Source organism: Rattus rattus, chromosome 1 (genome assembly GCF_011064425.1).
Source record: "Rattus rattus isolate New Zealand chromosome 1, Rrattus_CSIRO_v1, whole genome shotgun sequence".
In the NCBI taxonomy this organism is placed as follows: Eukaryota; Metazoa; Chordata; class Mammalia; order Rodentia; family Muridae; genus Rattus; species Rattus rattus.
The window spans coordinates 151,543,480-151,571,468 of record NC_046154.1 but is presented as its reverse complement, the minus strand read 5'-3'; the positions used below and the strand labels follow the sequence as shown (position 1 = coordinate 151,571,468).

At 35.5% G+C, this 27,989-nt stretch overlaps 1 protein-coding gene across 1 annotated transcript; it reads right to left on the bottom strand.

Moving 5' to 3' along the window:
• On the bottom strand, positions 1–27,751 carry Pi15 (peptidase inhibitor 15). The gene is made up of 6 exons (XM_032890679.1): positions 27,421–27,751; positions 26,564–26,871; positions 4,883–5,001; positions 3,833–3,965; positions 3,604–3,719; positions 1–165 (listed from the first exon to the last, which is right to left on the bottom strand). Exons 2-6 carry the CDS (start codon positions 26,834–26,836, stop codon positions 30–32), a joined length of 777 nt encoding a protein of 258 aa, XP_032746570.1. The 5' UTR covers positions 26,837–26,871; positions 27,421–27,751; the 3' UTR covers positions 1–29.
• Positions 27,752–27,989: the final 238 nt, after the last annotated feature.

Sequence of the window (27,989 nt, the reverse complement as noted above, 5' to 3'; positions counted from 1 at the left end):
GTATCCCCTCTGAGGGGAAAAAGAAAAGCTTATTTAAACCAGTACAGGTAGTTTGTTGTTAACCCTGGAAAGCACAGATTGTCAGTACAGGCTCCACCATAACTCGGGGGACAAGATGAACATGGCACTCCAACTTTGTACGGTGCTTCTCCAATCCAGTTGCCCCTAGGATGGAAAAGTCAAAGATGATATTAGTGTTGCTTACTCACCCCAAGAACAGATTCCTTTTATATGTACACTTACACACTATTGACACAGGATGGTATTTTTGAGGAACATACTTTTATAAGACACTAAAAATTGCATTCTTTTTTCCCCAAAGCAGTTATTCTACATTTATTGCTATTAAAATTCTCTCTCTCTCTCTCTCTCTCTCTCTCTCTCTCTCTCTCTCTCTCTCTCTCTCTCTCAAGTTAACAGATTCTTAACTGACAGGTAAATAATAAGACCTATCTACAATGTCTGGTAGTATTATAGATTGTGGATACTAGGCTTATTCTATAACATTTGTCATCTGCTCTAGCAGTGTTCTGGAGCACAAGGTCACCTGTACACATAATGCTTCTCTTTTTGTGCTGATTGCTTCTCAGTGCTGCTTTAAAATAGCTAGGATTTTAACTCACTCACACAGGATCTACACAAGTTTGGATCTGCTCACATTCTGCCATAGATGGAGGAGGGGGTCCTGAGGCTCCAAAGCCCCCTCCCCCCTGAGAAGCTAATTGGTTGCTAAAGGAGAAAAAATATTTTCTTCAGTGCTATATCCATGGGTAAAAGTGCCCATGAACCTAAAAGTAACAGTAATTAAACTCATTAGGCCATAGGTCATCATCAACAGAAAAGATGTGAAAACAGAACGAGAAGGCTGGGAAGAAAAATGTGGCCATCAGATTAGGGGAAGGGACGGAGAAGGAATGGGACAGGATGTGATCAGAATCTGTTATATACATCCATAAAATGCTGCACAAGAATAAATTATATATGATAATGTAAGTTAACCAAAAAAAAAACCAGCCAAGTAGTTTATTGCAGGGTAGTTATGAAATGGATAATAAATAGCTATACACAAAGTATTTGGTTTCAAATTGTCCTAAGGTTTATTTTTATAGTGATGAAAATTTTAGCATTTTAATATTTATAAGAATCAAGGGAAACTATTCTTATAGTGATTCTCTCACTGGCTCAAAGTAGCTAAAATGATTTACAAACCTTTTTATACAGAAAGCCAAATTTATTCAGTTTTGCTTTTTCATGGTTATAAGCACAGACAACCACTCCCTATCACTGCACACCATGATTATAATAATGGAGCAAGTTTACTATTTAGACTAGCTAAACAAGGCTATGATGCTTCTGGAGTTTTGCTCTTTAAATTATAATAAAAGATGACAATAAATTTATTTTTAGTATTAGACTATTAATGCAAATAGCAAAGTAAAATAAGTTAAATGAAGAAAGAAGATCAGCTATGAGTCCTAAAGTCAGGGTTGAGCATAGGATAGCACAGACCCTAATATGAATTCAACCTGAACAAGACTCAACGAAGGCCATGGAGCACATATACAGGATATGAAATTATCTAGTCAACAGGTCAGTTAAAACTCAGACCATTTCAACAAAAGAAAGTGTACATATTAGTAATTTACTAATTAACTATTTATATTACAAACTGAAATAGAGTTTTAGGACTTCCTCCTTCCACTTAATGAATTCTGTTTGCCTAGAAGATAAGATTCCTGAGGGTCATTATGGTGGCATCACATGCTAATCTAGAAGCACTCTAAACCTATATCCTATCATGTTACCCATATGTTCTAATCTTCTCTCGACTCCTCCTACCCTGTAATAAAAATATTATCTACTACTACATATTTATTCAATGCTATATGGGAACGATATGTGGAATCAGCCTATATTATATAATTTCACATTTTCTACTTATTTTTAAATTTTTTTAAACCATCAGGCACATGTTTTAGGAAGAAGAACAGAGAACTAAGATGGATGGGAGAGGGTCTATGGGGGAAGGGACTAGGAGGACAGAGAGGAGCTGTAATTGGGATGTAAAGTGGATGAATGGATGAATGTATGAATACATAAATAAATAGGGAAGTTGAAAAAAGTTTATTACATATAATGTTTTCTTGTTACCTACTTTTACAAAAACATCATACTTTGTTGAATAGATAATATAATAGAATACAACAGTAAATCAGTCAATTCACATGTTACCCATTCTTTCATTTTTGTTTCTAATCCAGGTATTTACATATTCTTTCTCTTTTCTTTCTTCATTTACTTTCTCCTTTTTCCACTGAAAGGATTAGCCTACAGAAAACTTAATGCTGAAGTTGGTAGAATTATATTTACCTCCCAGCCTAGATTTTAAGTCTTAGTCATCTATGATCCAAAACATATGTTTCTATTAAGGGTATAATACATTAATGCTAATGCAATGGCTTGTTTGGGAGCCTATAAATTGATTAATACTGTTATTGTTTTATTCTATTATTTGCCCAAAAATCAAATACCCAAATGAATTTTTAAAATCTATCTTTAGTCATTTTGTTACAAACTGGCCAATTTATTACAGGGAGGAAGGGTAAAGTACTTAAGAGGATGATAAAAGGCATGGAAATAAAAAATATCAAACATATGCAGGACTTAGATGAATTTTTGAAAAATTATATTTTTAGACTATTATCATTATGATAGTTCTGAATTTTCTATTTTTTCAGAAGAATTGGTTCAGTCATATCAATGAATTACAACCACTTATGACACATTGTCTACTCCCTCCTTGTGCTAGAAACACTGAGACAATTTTTGTTTCAGCCTCACTTTGGAAGACACCAGGAGTGACATAAATCCTTTGCACATTTGATCCTTATTCCGAATGGGAAGAGAACTCCGTGTAAATATTGGAACACTTTATCATTCTCAGTCACTGTTATCAAGAATGCATTTTATCATGTGTTACAAATGTTTATTGATATTTATAAGGAATATTCAAGCATGACTAGGTTTTATATTCTTTGATCAATTCATAGTATATTTGTGTAGGTTATAGGATGATAAAACTGAGTATATTTTTTTACTGAAAAAAAAATGAGAGAAGGAAGAGAAGATGCTTTCCTAATATGATGCTTTCCTAGTAAAAAAGGTAGGACAGGATTCAAATACTGATAATCCAGGATAATGGGGTGCTGATTATTTCCCTAGAGGATGTCTTCTAATTCCATTGATACAGGTATCAGTGTTTGAGGATACTTTTAATGCCTTTGGTAAAGGTGCTAATGTACAGTGTTTACATGTATCATGACCAAGCAGTTACAGTAAAGAGAACTTAGCTAGTTTAGGTGGCTCAATGTATGTTCCTTACAATTTTAGCCCAGAATCATCGTTCCTGCTACTTTGTCTTTTTCTCCAGCAGTGTGGGGATGTCAATGAGGCTGGAAATGAAGAGCGGGTGAGGAGGCAAAAGTTCATTAGAGTACTTTGACTTTTGAAACTATCAAAAATGCCATCTGACTGCCAATCTGATCTCTCACTTCACATATCATGTCCACTCAGGAACTCAAAGGAACTCAACTTAGTACTTACTTTGGAGCATAGTTGCAGACCAAATACACTGCTCGTTGCCACACAGATCCCCAGACATTCATGTTTTGGCAGGTGTGAATTGCACATCCTATTCGATTAGAAGTGGCCCAAACCATCTGAAAAATAAATCAGTATCTTCTAATATTGCTTAACAATGCCAACAGTAACCAAAACAAGAAGAACATTTTTAAAGACATGAAACAAAAGTGAACAGACAAGTTGAAATAACCTGTGTATAATGAGTGCACATGGGCCCAAAGCAGCGCATAGGACACCGAGGGTTGCAGTCCTGAGGGTAAGGAAAGGCATAATCTTTCACTTCATCATACCATGGTTTGACCAACTGGAGAATAGAGCGATATCTAGATGTCAAGAGAAAGCAAAAACGAACTCAGTACAGGAGGGAGCTATTGAGTGTAATCCCTTTACACCATAAATAATTGTTATAAAATTCTTCATTATAACTCAAGCTCATGTCTTTGCCTGACAATTACAATCACAATCTTAATTTCTCTGGAAAGAGCAATGCAAGAAATGGCCAAAGAGCCTTCATTGTCTGAGTTCATGTCAGGTTACTCCAAAAACAGAAAAACACAAATAATTTGGGAACAATAAAATCCTACTTAATTTACACATAAAATTTACTCTATGGAATTTTATAATTGACCTAATTTGGCACATAGAAGTAGTTAAAACAATATATCTGTATTTAAAGTACCAATAAAAATGGAGTTAAAACAATATTGGACCTGATGTTTTTAGCAGAAAAAAAGAAAGAAAGAAAAAAAACCCTGTCAATGAGAACAGTTTTCTCATAGTTACATGTACATAAATGCTTGTGTGCATACATAAGTGAATGCAGATTTTTCTATCTTACCAACTTGCCTACTTAGTAATTTCACTGTTTATATGTACATGTATACAACAATGGAAATCCTGTACACAAACACACATAGATGGCTTCTTGGCTTCTACAAGAAGATAAGCTTTGGGTATGTGGGGTTGGAAAGCAAGACACAACATGCACATCAATTCTAAGATTCTGTGGAGGTCAATCAAAAGTACAAGTAAAGGTAGCAGGTTTTAAAGGTAAAAGAGAAAGCTGACTTTATGAACTAGGTATATAATTTTTTGAAAAATATTGTTTATGCATAAGTCAAACATCATTTTCAGTCTTGTAGAAATCAGTAGAAAATGTTTGATACTACTTAAAAATCCATACCATACTCTGTAGGGTGAATAATCACTGAGGTCTAAGCATATGGTTACTGCTTCCTACCTTCCAGTTCGTACAGACAAATTCTGACCCAAAAATCTCAGCAAGTAAGAAGGTCCATGGTCCCAAATGCAAGTTGCTGCCCATGCCTCAGCTGATTTTGCAAGATTTTCATCCCAGACCTATAGAAGTAAAACAGTCCTTCATTTTTGCTGAATTTGTTATGCTAAACAAAAAGAAAGGAAAGAAACAGTGTTTCTATTTTCAGGGTTTTTTTTTTCAATTCTGGATCTTTAGATTATTTTACCTAAAACAAAGCAAATTTAGACCAATTCACTTAAAATTAATGCAATATGGATACCAGTTTTGGGTAGCAATAGGTTAAAAGAAAAAAAAATCACATCTAATAGTAACATGGAAACATTACAAAATTACCTATAAAATCTGAATATATTAAAATGAATTGATATAGCAAAGTCCTTTTTACAGAGACAAGGAACTTTGCCAACCACATGTTTTCCCAAGTAATTAGGACCAGTTTTATTCATATTGATTTGCCTTAATCAACAATGCCAATATATTGTAACTTCCAGAGGTCAAATTGTGCTATAGAATATTCAAGTTCATGAAATGGTCACATTTGATAGCATTAGAGTCTTTCTCATCAATGAAATAACATGAAATTTACTATTTTAGTTGTTTGTAATAAACATAATTATAATAAAATTATTTCAAATACTACATAAGGGTGTCATACAAATACATTATGTTTGAATCAAATTAAGAAAAATATAGTTTCCCTTGAGAGAGGAAGTTAGTAGAAAATTGCTTATAAATATATCACACATTATGTTGGTTAAAAAGTATAGAGTAAAAACTCTTTGATTACATAAATGTTAATATTAGTCATCTGAAGGCCTGCATACAGAGTTCAAGCCAAATATTATGGACCCATCAATACCTCTGCAATGATAGTCAACTTTCTATTAAAGTATGAAGACACAAATACAGAGTATGAATCATTCCTATACACAAAAGTTATCTTCTATAAATTCACATAGGACTTTAAAATAGAAATTTGATGTAAAACAATTTTATCTTATTACTTAAGTGAACATTTATAAAATAGTTTGTTTGGATGATAATTTGTCTTATCAAACATTTGTTATATCATCAAAAATTACTAAAATATGAATTTCTGAAGTATTGACTGTAGTTCATTAAAATGCAAAACTGTACAATTAAATCACGAAAGGATGGCATCTTCAACCTACTCAACTCTTGAAATGTTAAATAATCTCAGTAACATAAGAAAAATATATACACATTATATATCATTAGGTACTCCATTTTCAGTTTTAAAAATACTTTATTATAATCAATTAAATATGCTAACACAGCATGGTACAAAGCAGGAATCTGAAACACAGTGATCTTATATATATCCTTAATTTTGCTACTGAGATCACCGATGACTGGGGCCTCTCCTTTATGATCTGCCTACCAGGTAATCTATAAAACAAGAAGATTAGAGGTCATATCATCTGTAGTTTTCCTTGAGATTCAGTGTATCATGATTTAGATATACACAAGTAGCCCCCTAATCAGTGCCACTGTAAACATGTACTTTATACAGAATAAATTGAAATATTTACCATGTATTCCCTTCATCATGTGTGTGTGTGTGTGTGTGTGTGTGTGTATGTGTGTGTGTGTGTGTGTTGTACATATATGTTTGTTTGTATTTAGGGGTTGGGCATACACTTGTGGAGGTCAGCTGTCTTTCTTAGTCATGCTTTACCTATTTATTTACTTACACATAGCATCTCCCTAAACCTGGAGCTGACCCATTAGCAAGAGTGGATGGCTAGCAAGCCCAGGGATCCTCTATTTTCACTTTCAGAGCTCTGAGTTACAAGCTTGTGTCAATGCACCTGGCATTTTTATGGGAGTTCTGGGAGATTTAACTAAGGTCAAAGTCTTGATGCCTGTATGTAACCTCTCTAGATTATTTGCATCCTCTGGATGAGAAAAAGAGAGGAAAAAGAGAGCATATGGCATATATTAAGTATATTAAAGAAAAACTTCAGGAATTTAACAATTTTAATAATATATAATACTATCTTTATGCTCCTAAACATATGTGCATGCTAAATATTGGATATAGAACAACATAAACCAAGCAGTTCATATAATTGAAAAATATTTTATAAGAATATGCTTTATATACTATTATAAGGAATTTTAATAAGAAGAAAATGTATTTAGCATTTCTGAGGACCAAATACTTAGATGTTTAAATGTAAAATTATAATTAATAGTATTATGGAGAAGAAAGTTACAGGTCAAATGAGTATAACTGCTTTCTTTTTCTGTCAATGTTGGATCTTAAGGAATTGATATGACAGATTCTTCTTTTTCCATGTCCCTGAAACAAGAGTCAAGAAAGCCAATTCCCTCACAGAGGGAGGTGATTCCCTCTATGTAGGAGATATTATTGACAGTCCCTCTGATATCTTCTGGAGGGTGGAGCAAAGAGGTTGTATTGTCTCTTTGTATCCAAACCTGACCCTCATCCATCTTCTAAAAGGCAAATGCTAACTTTGTATCGATCGGGAGTTCTAAAATTGAGAGACTATAACACATTGTCATAATGTTGACCTACATACTTGCTATCTCTCTATTGGCTACAATTCCCCCAAAATAGATATATAATTGATGAATTTAATGTCTTCTGATAAATTCATGGATATGATGAGGTTTGTTGAATCTTAAAATTTTATAACATCATTCATAAATTTAATGAGGCACACAGAGCTGGGGCTTTGCCACAGCCCTTGGACACAAAACCTGCCCTCAGAAAGGCAGTATGCCAGGAGCACTTTCCCACATAAGCCCACAGCCAGCAGGTAGGACCCCACTTTATCTGCATTAATTGTCCAAGGAGAGACACTTCAGGAGTCAAATCCTTTGCTGAGAGAGCTGGTCTCCAAGAAGTCTTCTCACTCCTAAGATTATAGACTCACAGGCCAACAGGAGGGACAAGCTTCAGTCAGAGACAGCAAAACCAATGAACATCAGAGATGACCAGATGGAGAGAAGCAAGCACAAGAAGCTAAGCAACAGAAACCAAGGTTATTGGGCATCATCAGAGTACAGTTCTCCTACCAAGCAAATAATGGATATCCCAACACACTGGAAAAGCAAGATTTAGATTTAAAATCACATCTCATGATGATGATACAGGACTTTAAGATGGACATACATAACTCCCTTAAATAAATACAGGACAACGAAGGTAAACAAGTACAAGTCCTTAAAGAAGAAAAACAAAAATTCCTTAAAGAATTATAGGAAAACACAACCAAACAGGTGAAGAAATTAAACAAAACCATTTGGGATCTAAAAATGAAAAGAGAAACAATAAACAAATCACAAAGGGAGACAACCCTGGAGATAGAAAACCTAGGAAAGAGATCAGGAGTCATAGATGCAATCATCACCAACAGAATACAAGAGATAGAAAAGAGAATCACAGGAGCAGAAGATTGAATAGAAAACATTGACACAATAGTCAAAGAAAATGGAAAAGGCAAAAAGTTCCTAATCCAAAACATCCAAGAATCCAGAACACAATTTGAAGACAAAACCCTAAAATTAATAAGTAATCAAGAAAACTACGAATCCCAAATTAAAGTGCCAATAAATATCTTCAACAAAAATCATAGAAGAAAATTTCCAAAACCTAAAGAAAGAGATGCCCATGAACAAACAGGAAGTCTATAGAACTCCAAAAAGATGAGACCAGAAAAGAAATTCATCGCATCACATAGTTGTCAAAACACCAAATGCGCAAAACAAAAAAAGAATATTAAAAGCTGTAAGATAAAAGGGTCAAGTAACATCTAAAGGTAGACCTATCAGAGTTACACTAGACTTCTCAATAGAGATGATAAAAGCTAGAAGATCCTGGACAGATGTCATTACAGATTCTAAGAGAACACAAAAGCCAGCAGAGGCTATTGTATTCAGCAAAAACTTTCAATTACCATAGATAGAGAAATCAAGATATTTCATGACAAAACCAAATTTACATAATATCGTTCCACGTATCCAGTCCTACGAAGGATAATAGATAGAAAACTCTAAGACAAGGAGGGAAACTACAACCTAAAAAAAATACAAGAAAGTAATCTTCTTTTAACTAACCTAAAAGAATATAGCACAAAAACATAACTCCATGCTAACGACAAAAATAACAGGAAACAATCACTATTCCTTAATGTCATGTAACATCAATGAACTCAATTCCAATAAAATGACATAGATATGAAAACAGGACCAGCATTTTGCTGCATAAAGGAAAGATACTTCAGTGCCAAAGACAGAAAAAGTAGTAAAAGGCTGAAAAAATATTTCCAAGAAAATCATCCCAAGAAACAAGAGTAGCCATTCTAATATCAAATAAAATCAACTTTCAAGCAAAAGTTATCAAAAAAGATAGGGAAGGATACTTCATACTCATCAAAGGAAAAATCTACCAAGATGAACTCCCAATTCTTGACATCTATGCTCCAAATTCAAGAGCACCCACATTCATAAAAGAAACTTTACTAAAGCTCAAAGCTTACACTGCACCACACACAATAATAGCAGAAGACTTCAACACACCATGAGTACCAATGTACAGATCATGGAAAAAGAGATGCAGTGAAACTAACAGAAATTATGAACCAAATGGATTTAACAGATACCTATAGAGAATTTCCATCCTAAAATAAAAGAATATATCTTCTTCTCAGCACCTCATGGTAAATTCTCAAATATTGACCATTTAATTGGTCACAAAAAAGGCCTTAATAGATACAAGAAGATTGAAATAATCCCATACATCCTCTCTGGTCACCATGGACTAAGGTTTCTTCTGTTCAATAACAACAAAAAACGCAGAAAGATCACATACATATGGAGGTTGAACAATGCTCTATTCAATGACAACTTGGTCAAGGAAGATATAAAGAAAGAAATTAAAGACTTTTAAGAACTTAATGAAAATGAAGGTACAACATGCTCAAACTTATGGAATACAATGAAGGCAGTGCTAAGAGGAAAACTCATAGCTCTGAGTGCCTGCAAAAAGAAATTAGAGACAGCATCCACTAACAGTTTGACAGCCCACCTGAAAGATCTAGAGCAAAAATGAGCAAATTCACCTAAAAGGAGTAGACAGCAGAAAATACTTAAACTCAGATATGAAATCAACCAAGTAGAAACACAAGCAACTATACAAAAAAAAATCAACAAAACCAGGAGCTGGTTCTTTGAGAAAATGAATAAGGTAAATAAACCCTTAGCCAGATTAACCAGAGGGCAGAGCAACAGTATCCCAATTAACAAAATCAGAAATAAAAAGGGAGTCACAACAACAGAAACTTTGGAAATTAAAAAAAATTATCAGATCCTACTACAAAAGCCTATACTCAACAAAAACTGAAAAATCTGCATGATATGGACAATTTTCTAGACAGATAACAGATACCAAAGTTAAGTCAGGATCAGATAAACCATCTTGACAGTCCCATAACCCCTAAAGAAATAGAGGCAGTCATTAAAAATCTCCCAACCAAAAAAAAAAAAAAGGCCCAGGAGTAGATTGTTTTAGTGCAGAATTCTACTGAACCTTCAATGAAGACCTAAAACCAATACTCTTCAAACTATTCCACAAAAAAGAGACAGAAGGAACACTACCGAATTTGTCCTTTGAAGCCACAATTACACTTATACCTAAACCACACAAAAACCCTCAAAAGAAAGAGAACTTCAAACCAATTTCGCTTATGAATATGATGCAAAACTACTCAATAAAATTCTCAAATATCAAATCCAAGAACACATCATAATGATTATTCACCATGAACAAGTCAGCTTCATCCTAGTGATGCAGGGATGGTTCAACATATGGAAATCCATGAACGCAATCTGCTATATAAACAAATTCAAGGAAAAAAACACAAGATCATCTCATTAAAAGATGAGAAAGTATTTGACTAAATTCAACACCTCTTCATGATAAACCTTTTGGAAAGATTATGAATTTAAGGCCAATGACTAAACACAGTAAAAGCAATATACAGCAAACCAGTAGTGAACATCAAACTAAATAGAAATTTGAAGAAGTCTCAATAAAATCAGGGACAAGGCTGCCCACTCTCTCCCTACTGATTTCAAATAGTATTCGAAGTCCTAGAGAGAGCAATTACACTGCAAAAAGAGGTCAAAGGGATACAATTTGGAAAGGAAATAATTAAAACATCACTATTTGCAGATGATACGATGATATAGTTCAGTGACTGCAAAAATTCTACCAGAGAACTTCTAAACCTGATAAACAACTTCAGCAAAGTGGCTGCTTATAAAATTAACTCAAACAAATTAGTAGCCCTCCTCTACTCAAAGGATAAACAGACTGAGAAAGAAATTAGGAAAATGATACCCTTCATAATAGTCCAAAAATAATATAAAATACCTTGTTGTGACTCTAACCAAGCAAGTGAAAGATATGTATGACAAGAACTTCAGGTCTCTGAAGAAAGAAATCAAAGAAGATCTCAGAAAATGGAAAGATCTCTCATGCTCATAGATTGGCAGAATTAATATAGAAAAAATGTCTGTCTTGCTGAAAGCAATTTACAGATTCAATGCAATCCCCATCAAAATTCCAACTCAGTTCTTCATAGAATTAGAAAGAGTTTGCAATTTGCAAATTCATTTGGAAAAGCAAAAAACTCAGGATAGCAAAAACTATTCTCAATGAGAAAAGAACTTCTGGGGGAATCACCATCCATGACCAAAAGCTGTATTACAGAGCAATCATGATAAAAACGGCATAGTATTGGTACAGAGGCAGGCAGGTAGATCAATGGAATGGAAATGAAGTCCTAGACATGAACCCACATACCTATGGTCACTTGATCTTTGACAAAGCAGCTGAAACTATACAAAGGTAAAAAGATAGCATTTTCAACAAATGGTGCTGGTTCAACTGGAGGTCAGCATGTAGAAGAATGCAAATTGACCCATTCTTATCTCCTTGTACAAAGCTTAAGTCCAAGTGGATCAAAGATCTCCACATAAAACCAGATATACTGAAACTAATAGAAGAGTAAATGGAGAAGAGCCTTGAACACATAGGCACAGGGGAAATTTTCCTTAACAGAACACCAATGGCTTATGCTCTAAGGTCAAGAATCGGCAAATGGGACCTCATAAAATTGCAAAGTTTCCATAAGGCAATGGACACTTTCAATAGGATAAAATGGTAACCAACAGATTGGGAAAAGGTCTTTACCAACCCTACATCTGATAGAAGGCTGATATCTAATATGTACAAAGAACTCAAGCAACTAGACTCCAGAGAATCAAATAATATTATTAAAAAATGGAATGGAATACAGAGCTAAACAAAGAATTCTCAACTGAGGAATACCAAATGGCTAAGATGCAGCTAAAGAAATGTTCAGCATCCTTAGTCATCAGGGAAATGAAAATCAAAACAACCCTGAGATACTACCTCACGCCACTCAGAATGGCTTAGATCAAATAGTCAGGTAACAACAGATTCTGGCAAGGATGTAGAGAAAGAGGAACACTCCTTTATTGTTAGTGGGATTGCAAGCTGGTACAACCATTCTAGAATCAGTCTGGTGCTTCTTCAGAAAATTAGATGTAGGACCTGAGGACCCAGCTATACCATTCCTGGGCATATACCCAAAGATACCCCAACATATAACAAGGACACATGCTCCACTATGTTCATAGCAGCCTTATTTATAATAGCCAGATGCTGGAAAGAACCCAGATGTCCTTCAACAGAGGAATGGATAAATATAATGTGGTACATTAATACAATGACTGAATGAAATTCTTAGGCAAATGGATAGAACTAGAAAATATGCTGAATGATGTAACCCGGTCACAAAAGAATATACATGCTATGCACTCACTGATAAGTAGATATTAGCCCAAACCTTGGAATACCCAAGATGTAATTCACAAACTACATGAAGCTCATGAAGAAGAAAAACCAAAGTGTTGATTATTTATTCCCTCTTAGAAACAAGAAAAATTACTCATGGGAGGAAACACAGGGACTAAGACTGGAGCTGGAAATAGTGATATTTTGACTTCTTCTTTTCTAATCTGTATCCCTTTGATCTCCTTTTGTTGTCTGATTGCTCTGGCTAAGACTTTAAGAACTATATTGAATAAGTAGGGAGAGAGTGGGCAGCCTTGCCTAGCCCCTGATTTTAGTGGGATTGCTTCAAGTTTTTCTATTTAGTTTAATATTAGCTACTGGTTTGCTGTATATGGCTTTTACTATGTTTAGGTATGGGCTTTGAATTCCTATTTTTTCCAGGACTTTTATCATGAAGGGGAGTTGAATTTTGTCAAATGCTTTCTCAGCATCTAATGAAATGATAATGTGGTTTTTATCTTTCAAGTTGTTTATAAAGTGGATTACGTTGATGGTTTTCTGTATATTAAACCATCTCTGCATGCCTGGGATGAAACCTACTTGATCATGCTGGAGGATTGTTTTGATGTGCTTTTGGATTCGGTTTGCAAGAATTTAATTTAGTATTTTTGTGTCGATATTCATAAGGGAAATTGGTCTGAAGTTCTCTTTCTTTGTTGGGTCTTTGTGTGGTTTAGGTATAAGAGTAATTGTGGCTTCATAGAAGGAATTCGGTAGTGCTTCATCTGTTTCAATTTTGTGGAATAGTTTGGATAGTATTGGTATGAAGTCTTCTATTAAGGTCTGATATAATTCTGCACTGAACCCATCTGGACCTGGGCTCTTTTTGGTTGAGTGAGGTAACCCAATCACAGAAAAATACACATGGTATGCACTCATTGATAAGTGGATATTAGCCTAAATGCTCGAATTACCCTAGATGCACAGAACACATGAAACTCAAGAAGGATGACCAAAATGCGAATGCTTCATTCCTTCTTTAAAAGGGGAACAAGAATACCCTTGGGAGGGAATAGGGAAGCAAAGTTTAAAACAGAGGCAGAAGGAACACCCATTCAGAGGCTGCCCCACATGTGGCCCATACATATACAGCCACCAAAATAGATAAGATGGATGAAGCAAAGAAGTGCAGGCTGACAGGAAGCTGATATGGATCTCTCCTGAGAGACACAACCAGAATAGAGCACATACATAGGCGAATGCCATTATTAAACCACTGAACTGAGAACAGGACCCCCGTTGAAGGAATCAGAGTTAGGACTGAAAGAATTTGAAGGGGCTTGAGACACCATATGAACAACAAAGCCAACCAACAAGAGCTTCCAGGGACTAAGCCACTACCCAAAGACTATACATGGACTGACCCTGGACTGCAACTGTATACATAGCAATGAATAGCCTAGTAAGAGCACCAGTGGAAGGGGAAGCCCTTAGTCCTGCCAAGACTGAACCCCCAGAGAACGTGATTGTTGGGGGGGAGGCCGGTAATGTGGTGAGGATTGGAAGGAGAACACCCATAGAGAAGGGGAGGGGGAGGGTTTAGGGGGATGTTGGCCTGGAAACCAGGAAAGGGAATAACAATCAAAATGTAAATAAGAAATACCCAAGTCAATAAAGATGAAAAAAAGAAAAAAAAAAAAAAGAGTGGAGCTGGAACTGAAGAAAATGTCATCCAGAGACTGCCCCACCTGGCGATCCACTCCATATGCAGCCAAACCCAGTCACTATTGCTGCTACCCAGAAGTGCTTGCTGTCAGGAGCCAGATATGGGTGTCCCCTGAGAGGTTATGCCAGAGCCCTAATGAGGATACTTGTAGCTAAACATTGTACCAAGCAAGGGGACCCCAATCGAGGAATTGAATACTGTAGGAGCTGAAGGGGTTTCAGCACATAAGAAAAACAACAGTATCAACCAGCCAGACCCTACAAGAGCTCCCAAAGAGCTCCCCCAATCAATGAGTACATAGGGTGGGGACTCATGACTCCAGCCACATATGTAGCAGTGGATGGCCTTGTCCAGCATCAATAGAAGGAAAAGCTCTTGATCCTGTGAGCGCTCATTTCCCCATTGTAGGCAACTGCCAGTGCATTGAAATAGGAGTGAATGGGTGGGAGTGGGGCATTCTCATATAAGCAGGGGGAGAGCTTATGGGGTATAGGAGAGGGGAGAAAGGAGATAACATTTGAAATGTAAATACATAAAATATCCAAGAAAAGTAAAATTAAAAAAACAAAGAAAATAATGAAATTTTAACAAAATTTTATAGCCTGTAAGGAATGGTCCTATGTGATCTTTCTTCCAATATGGATGCTCTATGTTAGAATGTATGGTGCCAGGTTAACCTCATGAACGAACTTAATAGCTTACAGCAGTTATAAGAAAGGGGTTCCAAATTCCGTAGGCATGTGGTTTAAGATTCTGGATTGGCAATATACCTAGTATTTCTGGTATATATTTTAGAATATAATAACAGAATTATATTATGACCTGCTATATACTATAATATAATATAATAGTACATTAAATTGTAAATATATAATTTAGAATAGGTTTAATTATTCCCCATTGCTATATCAATAGAAGAAACAAATGCAAGCACAGACATGTCCTTGTTTCCATCACATCAGTATCAATATGCCAAATAGCATCTTTTATTAGAAAAACATTTTTTCAAATATCCTGACCATCTGATTAGACACTGTCACAGTTAACCTACTTGTAAACCCTTCAATATTGCTTTATGATTGAGATAAAAATTAAGAGCATTGTGAATGTTTATACAAAAAGTTATAGAAAACTGGAAATAGAAATTATATGATTAATTAGATCATTTATAAACTTAAAATAGCTTACAGTGGTGTAAATCATGTATACATGTGTAGGTCTGCCCTATGGTTACAAGTGTTTATTTTTTTCTAGTCTAGTTAATAGCTATTGAGTTAAACATAAGTAAATAATGAGCTTTGAATTAGAATAATTACCACTGGTTTTCTGTTTATCAATAAATTTAGTGATAGCTTGGGCTAAGCTGTATTGATTATAAATCACATGTAACTGAAATATTGAGCCTAAGACACAAAACAGACCTAGCGTTCAAACTCAGGTCATCTTATCTGGCAGAGTTTTGGCCCTGAGGAAAATGAGAAGAATGCAGGATCTTCACCAAGTTCAGAAATCTTTTGAGCTTGACCCAGAGACACAAATGGACTTAAAAAATGTTGCTTCATGGGAGAAAATTTTCATCTTATATAGCCCAGCAGAAAAATTAGATAGTATTAATACAATACAAATAAGACTCTGTCATACCAAGGGTCCTGTTTTGAGATCTTTAGTATGCTAACAGACATGATCATGGGACAAAATGTCACAAGTGACTGTCTACTTATGTCCCAGCCAGAATTTCTGGCTAATAAGAAACAATGGAATTTGGGAAGGTAACTCTAAACTTGATATTATAGTTAGAGTTGTTTGAAAATATTTTCTTTAAATTTTGAAATAATAAAGTATGTAAATATGTACAAGGACAAAATTTGAAGGATGAATAATTTCAGGTAAAGAACCCGTGCTTACAGCTTTTGCTAATGTTTGCAGTAATTAGAAGACTATGACTTTTCACAATAATATATAGTCTTGTATTTTGGTGTAAGTGTAAAGTATATAGAAAAATCATTACTGCTATTTGTGATTTTAAGTTGAAAATTAAAAAATGTCTGGTAAATTAAAAAGGTATGTAAAATTTGGTTTTGTTTCTATAACATTTTTTCTCTCATTTTTCTAGTATTGTAAAATTTAAGATGATATTAAATCTTTATTTCTTGACTTATATTAGTTTCTTAAATATATAGGAAGGATAATTACCAAGTCAAGTGAAACACAAACAAAAAAATAAATGTATTACGTTTAGAAATAGAACTTAAATATTAACTTTCAAGAAGTAGACATTAAGTAAATATGCTCTTTTTAAATATGCTACATTCATAAAAAGACCTCTCTGTAAAAATAAAGCAATAAATTAAAGTGCAAATTAAGGTAGAAATAAGAATAGTTTAGAACATTATAGTCAACTGTGGAAAAGCTATTATGTACATTGCAATCATCTTAAAAGACAAAGTGCTAGAAATAATAATATCACATTAACATTTTAGAGATAGATTTATGAGCTGGATATTGACATGGGTACCATCATAGCAAGAATATAGAAGACATGCATGGACTATTTTGTTGATCTTTATTTTTTGGATATTAACATGGGCATTTCATACATACTCAAGTTTTTTGACATTTCATACATGAGATGTTTTACTTTTGATTTTAATAATTAAGGTGATCTTTTCTGTTAGATTCGGGAAAGAAGACTGATTTGCAGAAGTCCTAAACAAATTAAGGAATGACAAAAAAAATAATTGCCTGGAGGGCAACCAAAACATCAACACACTTCATGGGCATTAGCAAATGAATTTTTGTCTTAAAATTGTTGGGCTTACTTTTACTAAATAGGAATGGTTATGAAATGGCCATTGAAGGATACTGAAATAAGCAGGTAAGATATATTGCTAAACTATCCAGGAGATCAGCAATGAGCCCTGGTTAAGCTGGGGAGGGGAATAAGTGGGAACAGAGGAAAAAACAGGCCCTCAGAAGGATAATTCAGGTTATTGACTAGATTAATTAAACTATATCCAAGTGATGCTTTCTTGTAAAAATAGAAGGAAGCAGGTAAAGTAAATGGATTACAAGAGCACCCCCAGTCCTAAAAATAAGCCACACTATGCATTGTATATTAAACTATTTAGAGAGACAGGACTGTAAGGATACAGTACATGAAGACAATAGGAATTGGTGGCCATTGACTTATAGAGATTGCTTTATTTCTTGAGGCGGGATCTCACTATGGAACTCAGGATGTACGTTTTAGCCACCAATTCCTGTAAGCTGAATTACAAGTGTGCACCATCACAATGGGATTTGCATTTGGGGGATGGGAACTTGGTCATTCCCAGCACTTATGATTCATAAAATACATGGTTATTATTATTTCCACTATGTTAAACAGATATATTTTTCTTCATATCCATTTCAAAATCTTAAAGATAATAAATTGAAAAAATCATGGCAGTCTGTTTTAATCAAACATTCTTTTAAAACACATAGTTGATCTTCATTCAACTCTGATTATGAAAATGCGCATCAGCAGAATGTGTCTATAAAACCTGCCATTCATACTAAGAACGTTAATATAGCACCCTTATCCTTCATTGGTCAAGGCAGGTCATTGGGAAGCATCTCACTTACAATAGAACACACCCTTTTAGAACCCAATTTTACAAAGGACAAACAGGAAGTGCCATTTTTTTCTACATAGTTTCAAGTTCTCAAGATAGCATAATGACTGTTCTTGTGCACGCTTGTGCCTTGGCAAGGAGTGCACCTTGATTTTGAATTTTCTGAATCACATACTTGGTTTTCCATGTTTCTAAAAAAAAAACAAATATCTTAGTAGAACCTTTTTTCAGAGTCTGTGTTGGCAACCGTAGAAAGGGCAACAAATTTATGCATCCATGTATCATTTAAAGGGCTGATTGTTAAAGAAAAAGCTTGATGTCTGGGATACCAGGGTTAATGTCCTAGTTATGTATTTTATCTTAGCAGATATTCAAAGATGTTTAACAGTATTATAAGGCACTTTGCCTATATTATATTTCAAGCATAGAGAGTAAAAGAATAATTTTATTCACCACTTTTAAATTTGTTTTTTATCTTCTCTGACATTCTAAGATGAAGAGCATTTAGGGAAACTTGCTCTGCAGATGAGCCCAAGAACAGGAGAGATGAACAGAGGAAGGGAAACATGTAACTGAACTATACTGTAATGTGCTGTACTGCACTGATGTTTGAAACATATTTGCTGCCAAATAAGTAATTTTGATCAACATGTTCAAAGACTCAGAGAATTTATGCTCTTCGTGTATTGTGTATATATCTCTAATGTCACAATATGCTAAAATGGATCTCTTGGTTGTAAAGTTATTCTGAGGTAAGAACACAAATCTCACATTGCATTGCCCACTCCTCAGAATTTAGCTGTTTGACTCCCTGATGCCTTCTGAAAAAGATTTCTAAAGGATGTGAAAGGATGTGCACAGGCATAGTTGGTGAAACGTTCATGTTTTAAAAATCAAGTACGATTTTTTAGTGGAAACTATTGTGTCCTTAAGTAAAATCTTTGATGGCATTGATTACTGTGGAATTTAAGAGACTTCATGATAAGCTATTTCTAAAATCAACATATAGGAAATTCTACCACATTTCTGTTAAAATGTTTGTTATCTGATTTGTAATGCTATGAGTAATATAGCATGTTAGTACTCACAACTCAGATCCCAGCTACCAGACATTAGTTCAGGATGCATCTATTCCATTTTTTTTCTTCACTTTTTAAGATCTTAGTTTTTATCTTGCTCACCCCTCCCCCAATACCTCCTTCAAAACTTCTCAGAGACAATCAAGTTCATAAACATTGACTGCCAGAGGCTGTTTCTGATACAGTTTTCACATATATTGCATTCAAGATACCAGATAGGCAGACTAGAGGTTTGTTTATTTTCAGGAGGCCTTTAATTTTTGTCCAGAAAAATGCCTTATCTCAAGTGAGCAGAATAACTTCACCCTATCTAAGTCCTTCAGCAGACTAGGTTTAGGGTGGTATATTCTTGCAAACATTTTCTATAGACAAAATCTTCAATTCAGTCTCATGTCACTGCTCCTCCTGACTTTGGGAGAAAGTTCTCTTTTAACAGACAAAGCATATTCACAAACCAGCTTTTCTTCAGTGAAAGAGTTCACCTTCCCACATACTATTTTCTTTTCAATCTCTATAGCCATATTCACTAGACAATAATCCCCTGCCACTTCTTGGCTTCCTAAATTTTGCTTTTCCTTTTATGTTCTCATACTTGAAGTGACTCACCAGTCCCCGTCAAAGACAGAGACAAAGTTCTGAATGTTCCATTCATTAAGTCCTTCATATGAATCATTTTTCTATACCTTCTTACACATATTTCAAATTTCACTTATCTCTTATTCAGACTGTCATGACAGCCACTGACTGGGCATCCTGTCTCCACCCTTGCTTCTTTCCAGGCCCTCATCCTGTGACCAAAGTAACCTTTCTAAAATTCAAATATGACTGAAAATTTCCCAGCTAACACTTCTAAAACTTCTCCTGATCTTAATACAAAATTCAATCAAATTTCTTCCAATTTCAACCTTGTAATATTTTACTCTAAACATTAAATCTAATCAGAGTTTCTATGTCTTCAACGTGCCACCCTGTGTCTTATGGAAGCCTTCTATACTGACCTGTTTGTCCCCCTGTCCTTATCTCTCATCTGTATAGCATATATGGGCTAATATCTAGTATGATCACTTTTGGAAACTTGCACCATTCTGTACTTCAGGCTATGCCTGGGATAGGTCTTCTCCTGTGATCTCAAAGTGTTCTGTAGTTCCTCTGCTTCAGCATGTAGCAGAGTGCCTTGTCCAGCTAAGAGACTGGCTAATGAATCAGCACTGTGAAGTGAGAAACTGAATATTAAAAGACGTGCCCATCTCCTCATCATAGTCACATACTCTAGGCAAAAACCCACTTATGTCTTAAATATTAACTTTGAGATAAGATGTGACACTAGGTTCTATATCCCTCAACAGAAACCCAAAGTTATTTTTACTTAAAAGTATGGGGCCAAATATAGTTTGCCACCAAGATTGCAGCACTCACTAGCTGACCCATATGTGACCCATACGTATTCTTCCTGTTCCCTAATGATATTATTCTGAATCATGTAACGTAAACATTTTTATCGTGAGTCCTGGCAGTGGTGATGCACTTCTTTAGTCCCAGCACTCAGGAGGCAGAAGCAGGTAGATCTTTTTGTTTGAGGCCAACCTGGCCTACAGAGTGAGTTCCAGGGCAGCTAGGGCTCCACAAAGAAATCCTGTTTCATAAAGCTAGTATGTGTGCATGTGTGCAAGTGTACATGTTTGTGTGTTTCTGTGTACTTGTTATAATCTTTAACTTTATAATCTCTTATGAGAAAATGTTCTTGTCTTGAAATGTGAAAAAGTAGAACAGAAGAAGGACATACAGTTCCAGGGATGAGTACCTTCATCTGTGTACAAGTAACCCACAGCACAGTGTATCTGCAAAGAAAGCACCTACAAAATGTGTCTGGTCTCCACTAGAAGCCAAAGCACTCAAGCACCCATGCAGAAGAGCAGGATTGCCAAGTGCTTTTCTGTCAGTCAGCTTGCTCAGTCCATTATGTCCTAGCAGCAGTTTTCACAGTCATAAAAATGCATATCGAAGAGTTAGATAAGACACAGCAAATTTGCTGTATTTCCAATAAAATCAATTGTTGTCCTTTCCAAACAAGAAATGTGTCTTTGGGCATAAAACCTGACTTCATTAACAAAGAATGGCAATGATAGATCCTATAATGTTTTTGAGAAAGAATGTTTTGTGTATCTCTGGTTGGTCTAAATTCCATGGCAGTGCCCAGGTTATCCTTGAATTCAGCAATTTTTCAGCCTCAGAACTGAAAATAATGTTTAGTCAAGTGCCAAAGAAAGAAAAAAATAGTAATTCAAATTGCCCACATTCTCTTTTACATATAGCCCAGATAAACTAAATTAGCATTTTCTTTATTCTTAAGTCACAAATAATCATTTGAGGCCAAAATTGTGGCCTCACCCTAACTAAGGATGGATTAATTACCTCATTCATTCACTGAGTCATGCTGTTACTTTATTACCTACTACTATTTGTTAATAGGTATCTTTTCTTTTTTAAGAAGAACACAGAAAACCTTGTATGTTGACACAGAGAACATCATACGCGCTGGCACCAAACAAATATAATAATTCATATGATGAATAAAGTGATTGGGATTTCCAGAGATACCATTATTTCTCCAGCTCATTTCTAGAATTGCTATCATGTCGTCCTTTACCTGTTTGTCTGCGTGATTGTCATTCTTTGAAGATGCCTACTGAGTAGGCAGCAATTCAGCTATTTCCTTCCGCTTCTCCCTGGGTACACAGGAGCTGCAAATGTTCTTTACCTTTTCTTTAAAAATCTAGTACTATTCCCCAGCAGTCACTGCATAGTGGCAACCTCCTCATATGTGCTAAAGACACATCCTAAGGTCCCCTTCTGCCCTTGATCTCAAATGTCACAATCTTCCAGATTCCTTTCTTATCAGGTGTTTTCTGAACCTCCTGGCAAGCCTGTCTGGAGGATAGCTGATCACTGCTCATTGTCCAGGACTTCCTTTGCTTTGCATTCTATCACAGCCATTATGTGTCTCTTGCAGAGTATCAGTGTCACATGTTCCTCCTCTACAGAGGTCTTCATCATGTATGAGATTTCCACTTCTATCTCCAACTGTGGCCTGTTTTGCATTTATTACATCAACCACATATGGCAGAGCATTATAATGAGTTATATTACTGGTTTTACCCCCTATTTGTTTTGTTTTTACTGCACTGTTTATACTTTAAAGACAACAATTTCTATCTTTGAATTTCTTCCTCCCATGAAGAGCTTCAATTCTTTTAAAATTAATTTATTCCATTGCTCTGAGTCAAAGAACATCCTACAAACTGAATTTGTTTGAAGTTTTGCAAATTCATTCTTTGAAGGATAATTTTTATTCTAAGACACTAATGTGCTTTGTGGTTTAGAGTCATGGTTTAAACTACCCTTAGGAAGAATGAAAAGCAGCTGGTGTCCAAAGCACCCTGGAAGTTAGTCAAGAATCTAATTAGAGTGGGAGCCAGCAGTGCTTAGGCCTCACCTGCCCATTTTATACTCTATCTGTACTGTTACTTATGTGAAAAGATCCTGTTTTAGGAAACTAAGTATTGCACACAATGTATGTTTTATTTAAGTCACATATATTATATAAAATACTATGTAACCATTTTATTAAAACTTTATAAAAAAAAACCCTGGTGCTCAAATTTCTCATTTCCTTTGATTTAATACTTTCTAGAGTAAGTACTTGAAGAATATAACATTCTAAAGAATGTCTTAAATATTTCAAGTGAGTGGGATGAAATATCATGATGGTATCAAAATTGGTGCTGTATAAAAACATGACAATTCATTAGGGTTTTGTCTAAATGCAATAAGTAATAGGTGCTCACTGTCTAGTCACAAAGACTTTCAAGAAATATAGAGACAAAAATGAATAACAAATATCTTAGCAGCCTGTAGCCCTACAGTTAGAGAGTTAACAATAAGTGCACAGATGACTATTTGTCAAGTTTGGTTGTGATGAGAACAATGCAATAGACATGAAAGGAATGGAGAGCATAGAAGTTCAATGAAGGATGGGTGCACATGACTGCATATGAAAAATGTTTTTAAAGGAACTGCTATTCCAATACAAGAATCTTGAAGGTTAGGATAAATGAATTGGTTAAGGAGAAGATCATGCATGGGGGGTTGGGGTGGGGGTAGGGGTAGGGACTACACAAAAGGCTCAGAGCATTGTAGACTAGTGGAACTACAAGGCAGTCTAGTACAATTAGAGAAAGTCCTTGACCTTAATTCATGTTCTATGAAGCTCTCCAGAGTAGCAGAAAACAGGAGAGGATAATTTAAACATACAGTTCATGACTCAGAGCCTAAGTATGTGTTAAGTAGTGTAATAAGCATGCCCGGAATTTCTGGGGTGCAGGTTAGGAACTGTACAGGTTAAGAAGTGACCTAGCACTCAAACTGATGCCAATTCAAATCAGTGTTGAGTCTGTTACAATAAAGATAACACTGTCCCACTGAGATCCCTAATTTTCATAGAACTTCAAACATAGAGTCACTCAGTGTACCTGCTCTAGCCCATAAGCTGCTTGTTAATGTATGCCTGCCACTGAGGGCCATCACAGGAGGCTCACTCAAAGCATTTCTAATAATGAATTGAACTATAGAATCAAAAAAAGTGAGGATTATTTCTCTCTTAACTTGTTAGTTTTTTCTTTCTCTGGCCCTTTGTCCTTCTCTTTTCTCCAGATCTCCCTCATTTTTAGTAGGAATTCACTTCCATCTGTCCCTGTCCTCAGGCCAAACTCTCCAACAACCCCAGTGTGTGCTGAATCCTCACCCCAAGCATTAGCTTCATGACCTCACCAATTTCTAGCCTGCTCTAATTGATCTATTTATTTGATTCACTGCTTGAGGGGTTGATGTCTGTTGGTTTTGTTCATGATATATCTTAGATGCTCAGAATAGTATCTGGATATAGTAGATGTTAAGTAAATGGTGACTATTTAGATTTTTCAGATTTTCAAATATCCTGGTTTTGCTTTTAAAGTATACTGTCTTGGCTATGAATTTTCATTACTTTTTTTAATTAAAGAAGATTTGTAAATATATACCATATAATTAACACTCTTCATGGTTGTTACAAAAATAAATTAGATAGAGGGATTTGATACCTGAACAGAAAACAATGATAGAATCATAGACAGAATGAGAATAATTTATGATCTCTTCTGGAATTCTTATGGAGGTGATTAATATATATGGATATCCTCAGAAGTTTCCTTCAGAGAACATATGATAAATATAAGAAATAAAGAGATGCCACCCACTGTTAATCTGGACAATACAATTTTGGGGGCACAGTGTTTTAGTTTAATTGTCAATACCCCTAGGTATATGTGATTTCATTTGGAAAATTTTGATCAAAATCTCAACTTCAGATGGAGAATGTCGGCTATCAAATGAGGTCATCAGTGGAAACAATTAGCAAGGCTCTGGCACATAGCGGCAAATAAATAAATGCACATGGAGTGACTTAATCCTTGATAAAGGCTGATGTAATAAGAAAACAAGTGAAAGTTTTCTACTGATTTCTACAGTTTTGTACCTATTTATGCTTGCACTCTTGGTAGCCTCTTTGCCCTCAATATCATTATCATAGTGAATCGCATTATTCCATTCTTTTTTCTTTGATTGATTATTGTGTACATTGTTATTCCCAACATAAGGAAAGGCATAGGCAATTGTGTCTTAGAGCCACCAAGTAACTTGTCTGACTCCATAATGAGTGGCACAGTCATGATCTAAACCAAGATGAACTTACTACCAAAGCTGGCTCAGCAGTTTGGCCTTTGTCTGAAATTTTGTATCAGTGTGGTCATAGTCAGAAAGTCCTCCCTGGCCTTGTATTCTAGGTATTACACTTTCTTCTTTCACAACCACAGTAGATTTTGAAATATATTTGCTCCTCCATGTATAACTGTATCTCTCCTGCATGTAAGCAACTGTCTGTGTTTTTAGATCTTGAGTAAGTTCTTACTGGGTCCATTTCAAGTAAGTTCAATGCTTAGTGAGTGATTATATATTGTGAGTTTTGGACTTATTTCTCTATCCCTTAATTCATATATTTCTTACAACAATCTCTTATAACAGACACTAACTTTATCCTTATCACAGAGAACATAAGAATGGAACACATTAGGTAAAAAGCTCATGCCACTTAAAAGGACAGACTAGAGTTTGAACACATTTGGGTTCCAGTATCTACAATCTTAACGATGGCATTATAACAACCATGACTTAGAGTATGACCCATTTAGATTAATGTAATTAATCTATTTTCCACGTGATGTTAACACCTGCAATTAGTCAAGAACAAAAAGCCTATTTAGAAAAGGTAGATGATTCTAGAAGCTGATATACATTGGTGATCTTCATTGCATCAAACATACTCAACATTGTGATCTCGTTAAGTGCAGAACATTAAACCATAACTTCGTATGATTTCTAAACCAAAAATAGAGTTTAGCAAGACTTGTTCCTTTTAATACCAATTTAATACTTTTGCTTTCTCAGTGAAATGATTTGAATATAGTCTATTTTTAAGAGCAAGCAAAGAACATGTTCATGATAAATTGGAACCATGTGTAAGTGCACTAGCTTCACTCTTTTTTTTTTTAAAGATTTATTTATTTACTATAGATGAGTACACTGTCACTGTCTTCAGACACACCAGGAGAGGGCATCGGATCCCATTACAGATGGTTGTGAGCCACCATGTGGTTGCTGGGGAATTGAACTCAGGACCTCTGGAAGAGCAGTCGGTGCTCTTAACGGCTGAGCCATCTCTCCAGCCCCTAGCTTCACTCTTATCTGAACAACATAGCCTTAAATCACAAGAGTCAGCATGTCCTCTCATGATACAGATAGATTAGTGTGGGTGACAGCTTTATGCAAGAAAGGGGAAAGATACCTAGCCAGGAATAAATCATGCACATGAAACCTTTAATTTAAAAAATTATTCTCAAGAACCATTTTAGTTGATAAATATGACTTTTAGGTTCAGAAAACAAACAAACAAACAAACAAAAAATACCTCATGAATTCTGCTCTGAAAGATGACTTTCCAAATGTGAGCAGTCAGCATTATGGATATGAAACTCACAGAAGAAAATCTATATAGATCCTCCTACCCTGTCTGTTTCACGTACATTAGTCCATGAAAGAACATGATTTAACATTATAAGATACATTAAAAACCTTTCCTAGGTTGTTCAAACACGTACACTGTATCCCTTGGCAAACAGACTCTGTGGTCCATTTAGATCTTTCTAGCATGCAAAGAAAATCTCACTCAGAATTCAAGAAAGGAAGAATTCCTCTTACCATATATTCCATGTTTGCTGCTGGTGGGAACACTTTGCCCCGAACTTGATTATGGTAATCAAGAATGGCGATCATGTCATTCTGAGAAATGTAGCGCTTCCGCCTGGCTTTGGGGATATCCACAGACAGTACTGGTACGCTGAGGGTGGCTTCAATATCAGAGAAGTTATTGGCTGGCAGAGATGAGTCAGTGAAATTTAGTAAGACGATAGTGCGTGCTTCACAGAGAAGGGACAAAAGGATCACAAGGTTGACTGCAGAGATCATTACCATTTTCAGGGATGGAGAAGTCCTCCAGGTTTGCTTTGCTTTAAAGCAGAACAGTATAGAGTTAGTCTTTACAAAAGCAACCAAACAATAAACATATAAACAATCAGAAAAGAGCCATAGGGTATGAATTTACAATGTCAACTCAGGAGAATTGTATGGATGGGCATTCTGCCCAAATCCACAAAATCGTTGCCTGAAAGAGGACCCAATGTAGTTTCTACTCATCTGGGTGTACTATGAGTCACACCTTTTAAAAGGAACTTTCTAGAGTTAAAAGGAAAGAAAGAACATGAACATTCAGCCTGTAATGAATGGGAAACCTTTACCCCAAATGCCCGAACTGTAAGACACATTACTACAATGCCTGTTTCTAGCCAGGAATCTTTAGCAACCCAAACTGACCCTGAGAATGAAGACAAATACAGGTAGCCATGGCAAATATGCTGATAATCTTTCCCAGACCTTCTGTATACCGAGTGACAACACATTGGGTAGTGCAGTAATCCAGTCTCACTGCTAAGGAAAAAAGACATAAAGTGCTTTAAAATAATTCATGCAATAAAATCTAGTTGATCCAAGTAGCTTACCTCTGCACAATGCCAAAATGAATACACTGCTCCTCCAACAAGGTAAGTTTCTTTGTTATGTTGTAGCATGAACTCTTCTAAGAGGAGTATGATTGTTACAAGCTCTGAGAGCGCAAAAGCCTGTAAGATTTGAATGCTGCTGGTTACAGGAGCAACTAACAGCTTTTATATGTCAGTTTGCAAAGTCCAGAAAGGGCAGGCTCTCCTAGGGTCTCTCAGCCAAAGTCCAAGGGGAGGGGTTTGGGACAGAAAGAAATAAACAGTGATTGGGTGGCAACCTTTTTATGTGGCTGTGAGGAAATTGAGTCACACCCACAGCTTACAAAGCACAAACTGTGAGACACCCCAACCCTTTTCTCTGAGCTTCTACCTTCTCTGTGAGTGCTTGATTTTTTCTTTCTTACTGTGCTTTAGCTTCTGGCTACCATTCCAAAAAGGCAAGGGAAAGAAAGAAGCAAAAGACAATTAAAAGACTGTGGATTCTTGAAAACACAGATGCCAGAGTAACAAGCAGTACATTTTTAGATGGCAGCAAATGACATAGGAGCTGAAAAAAGCAGGCTGATACT

Bases quoted from the DNA above. Each gene is read 5' to 3' on its own strand.
- Pi15 (XM_032890679.1), bottom strand. From the start codon at position 26,836: ATGGTAATGATCTCTGCAGTCAACCTTGTGATCCTTTTGTCCCTTCTC. The intron at 5,002-26,563 runs GTAAGAGGAATT...TTACTTCTATAG, and splicing joins CAGCAAACATGGAATATATG to GTCTGGGATGAAAATCTTGC. The intron at 3,966-4,882 runs GTAGGAAGCAGT...CTTGACATCTAG, and splicing joins TTGTCTGTACGAACTGGAAG to ATATCGCTCTATTCTCCAGT.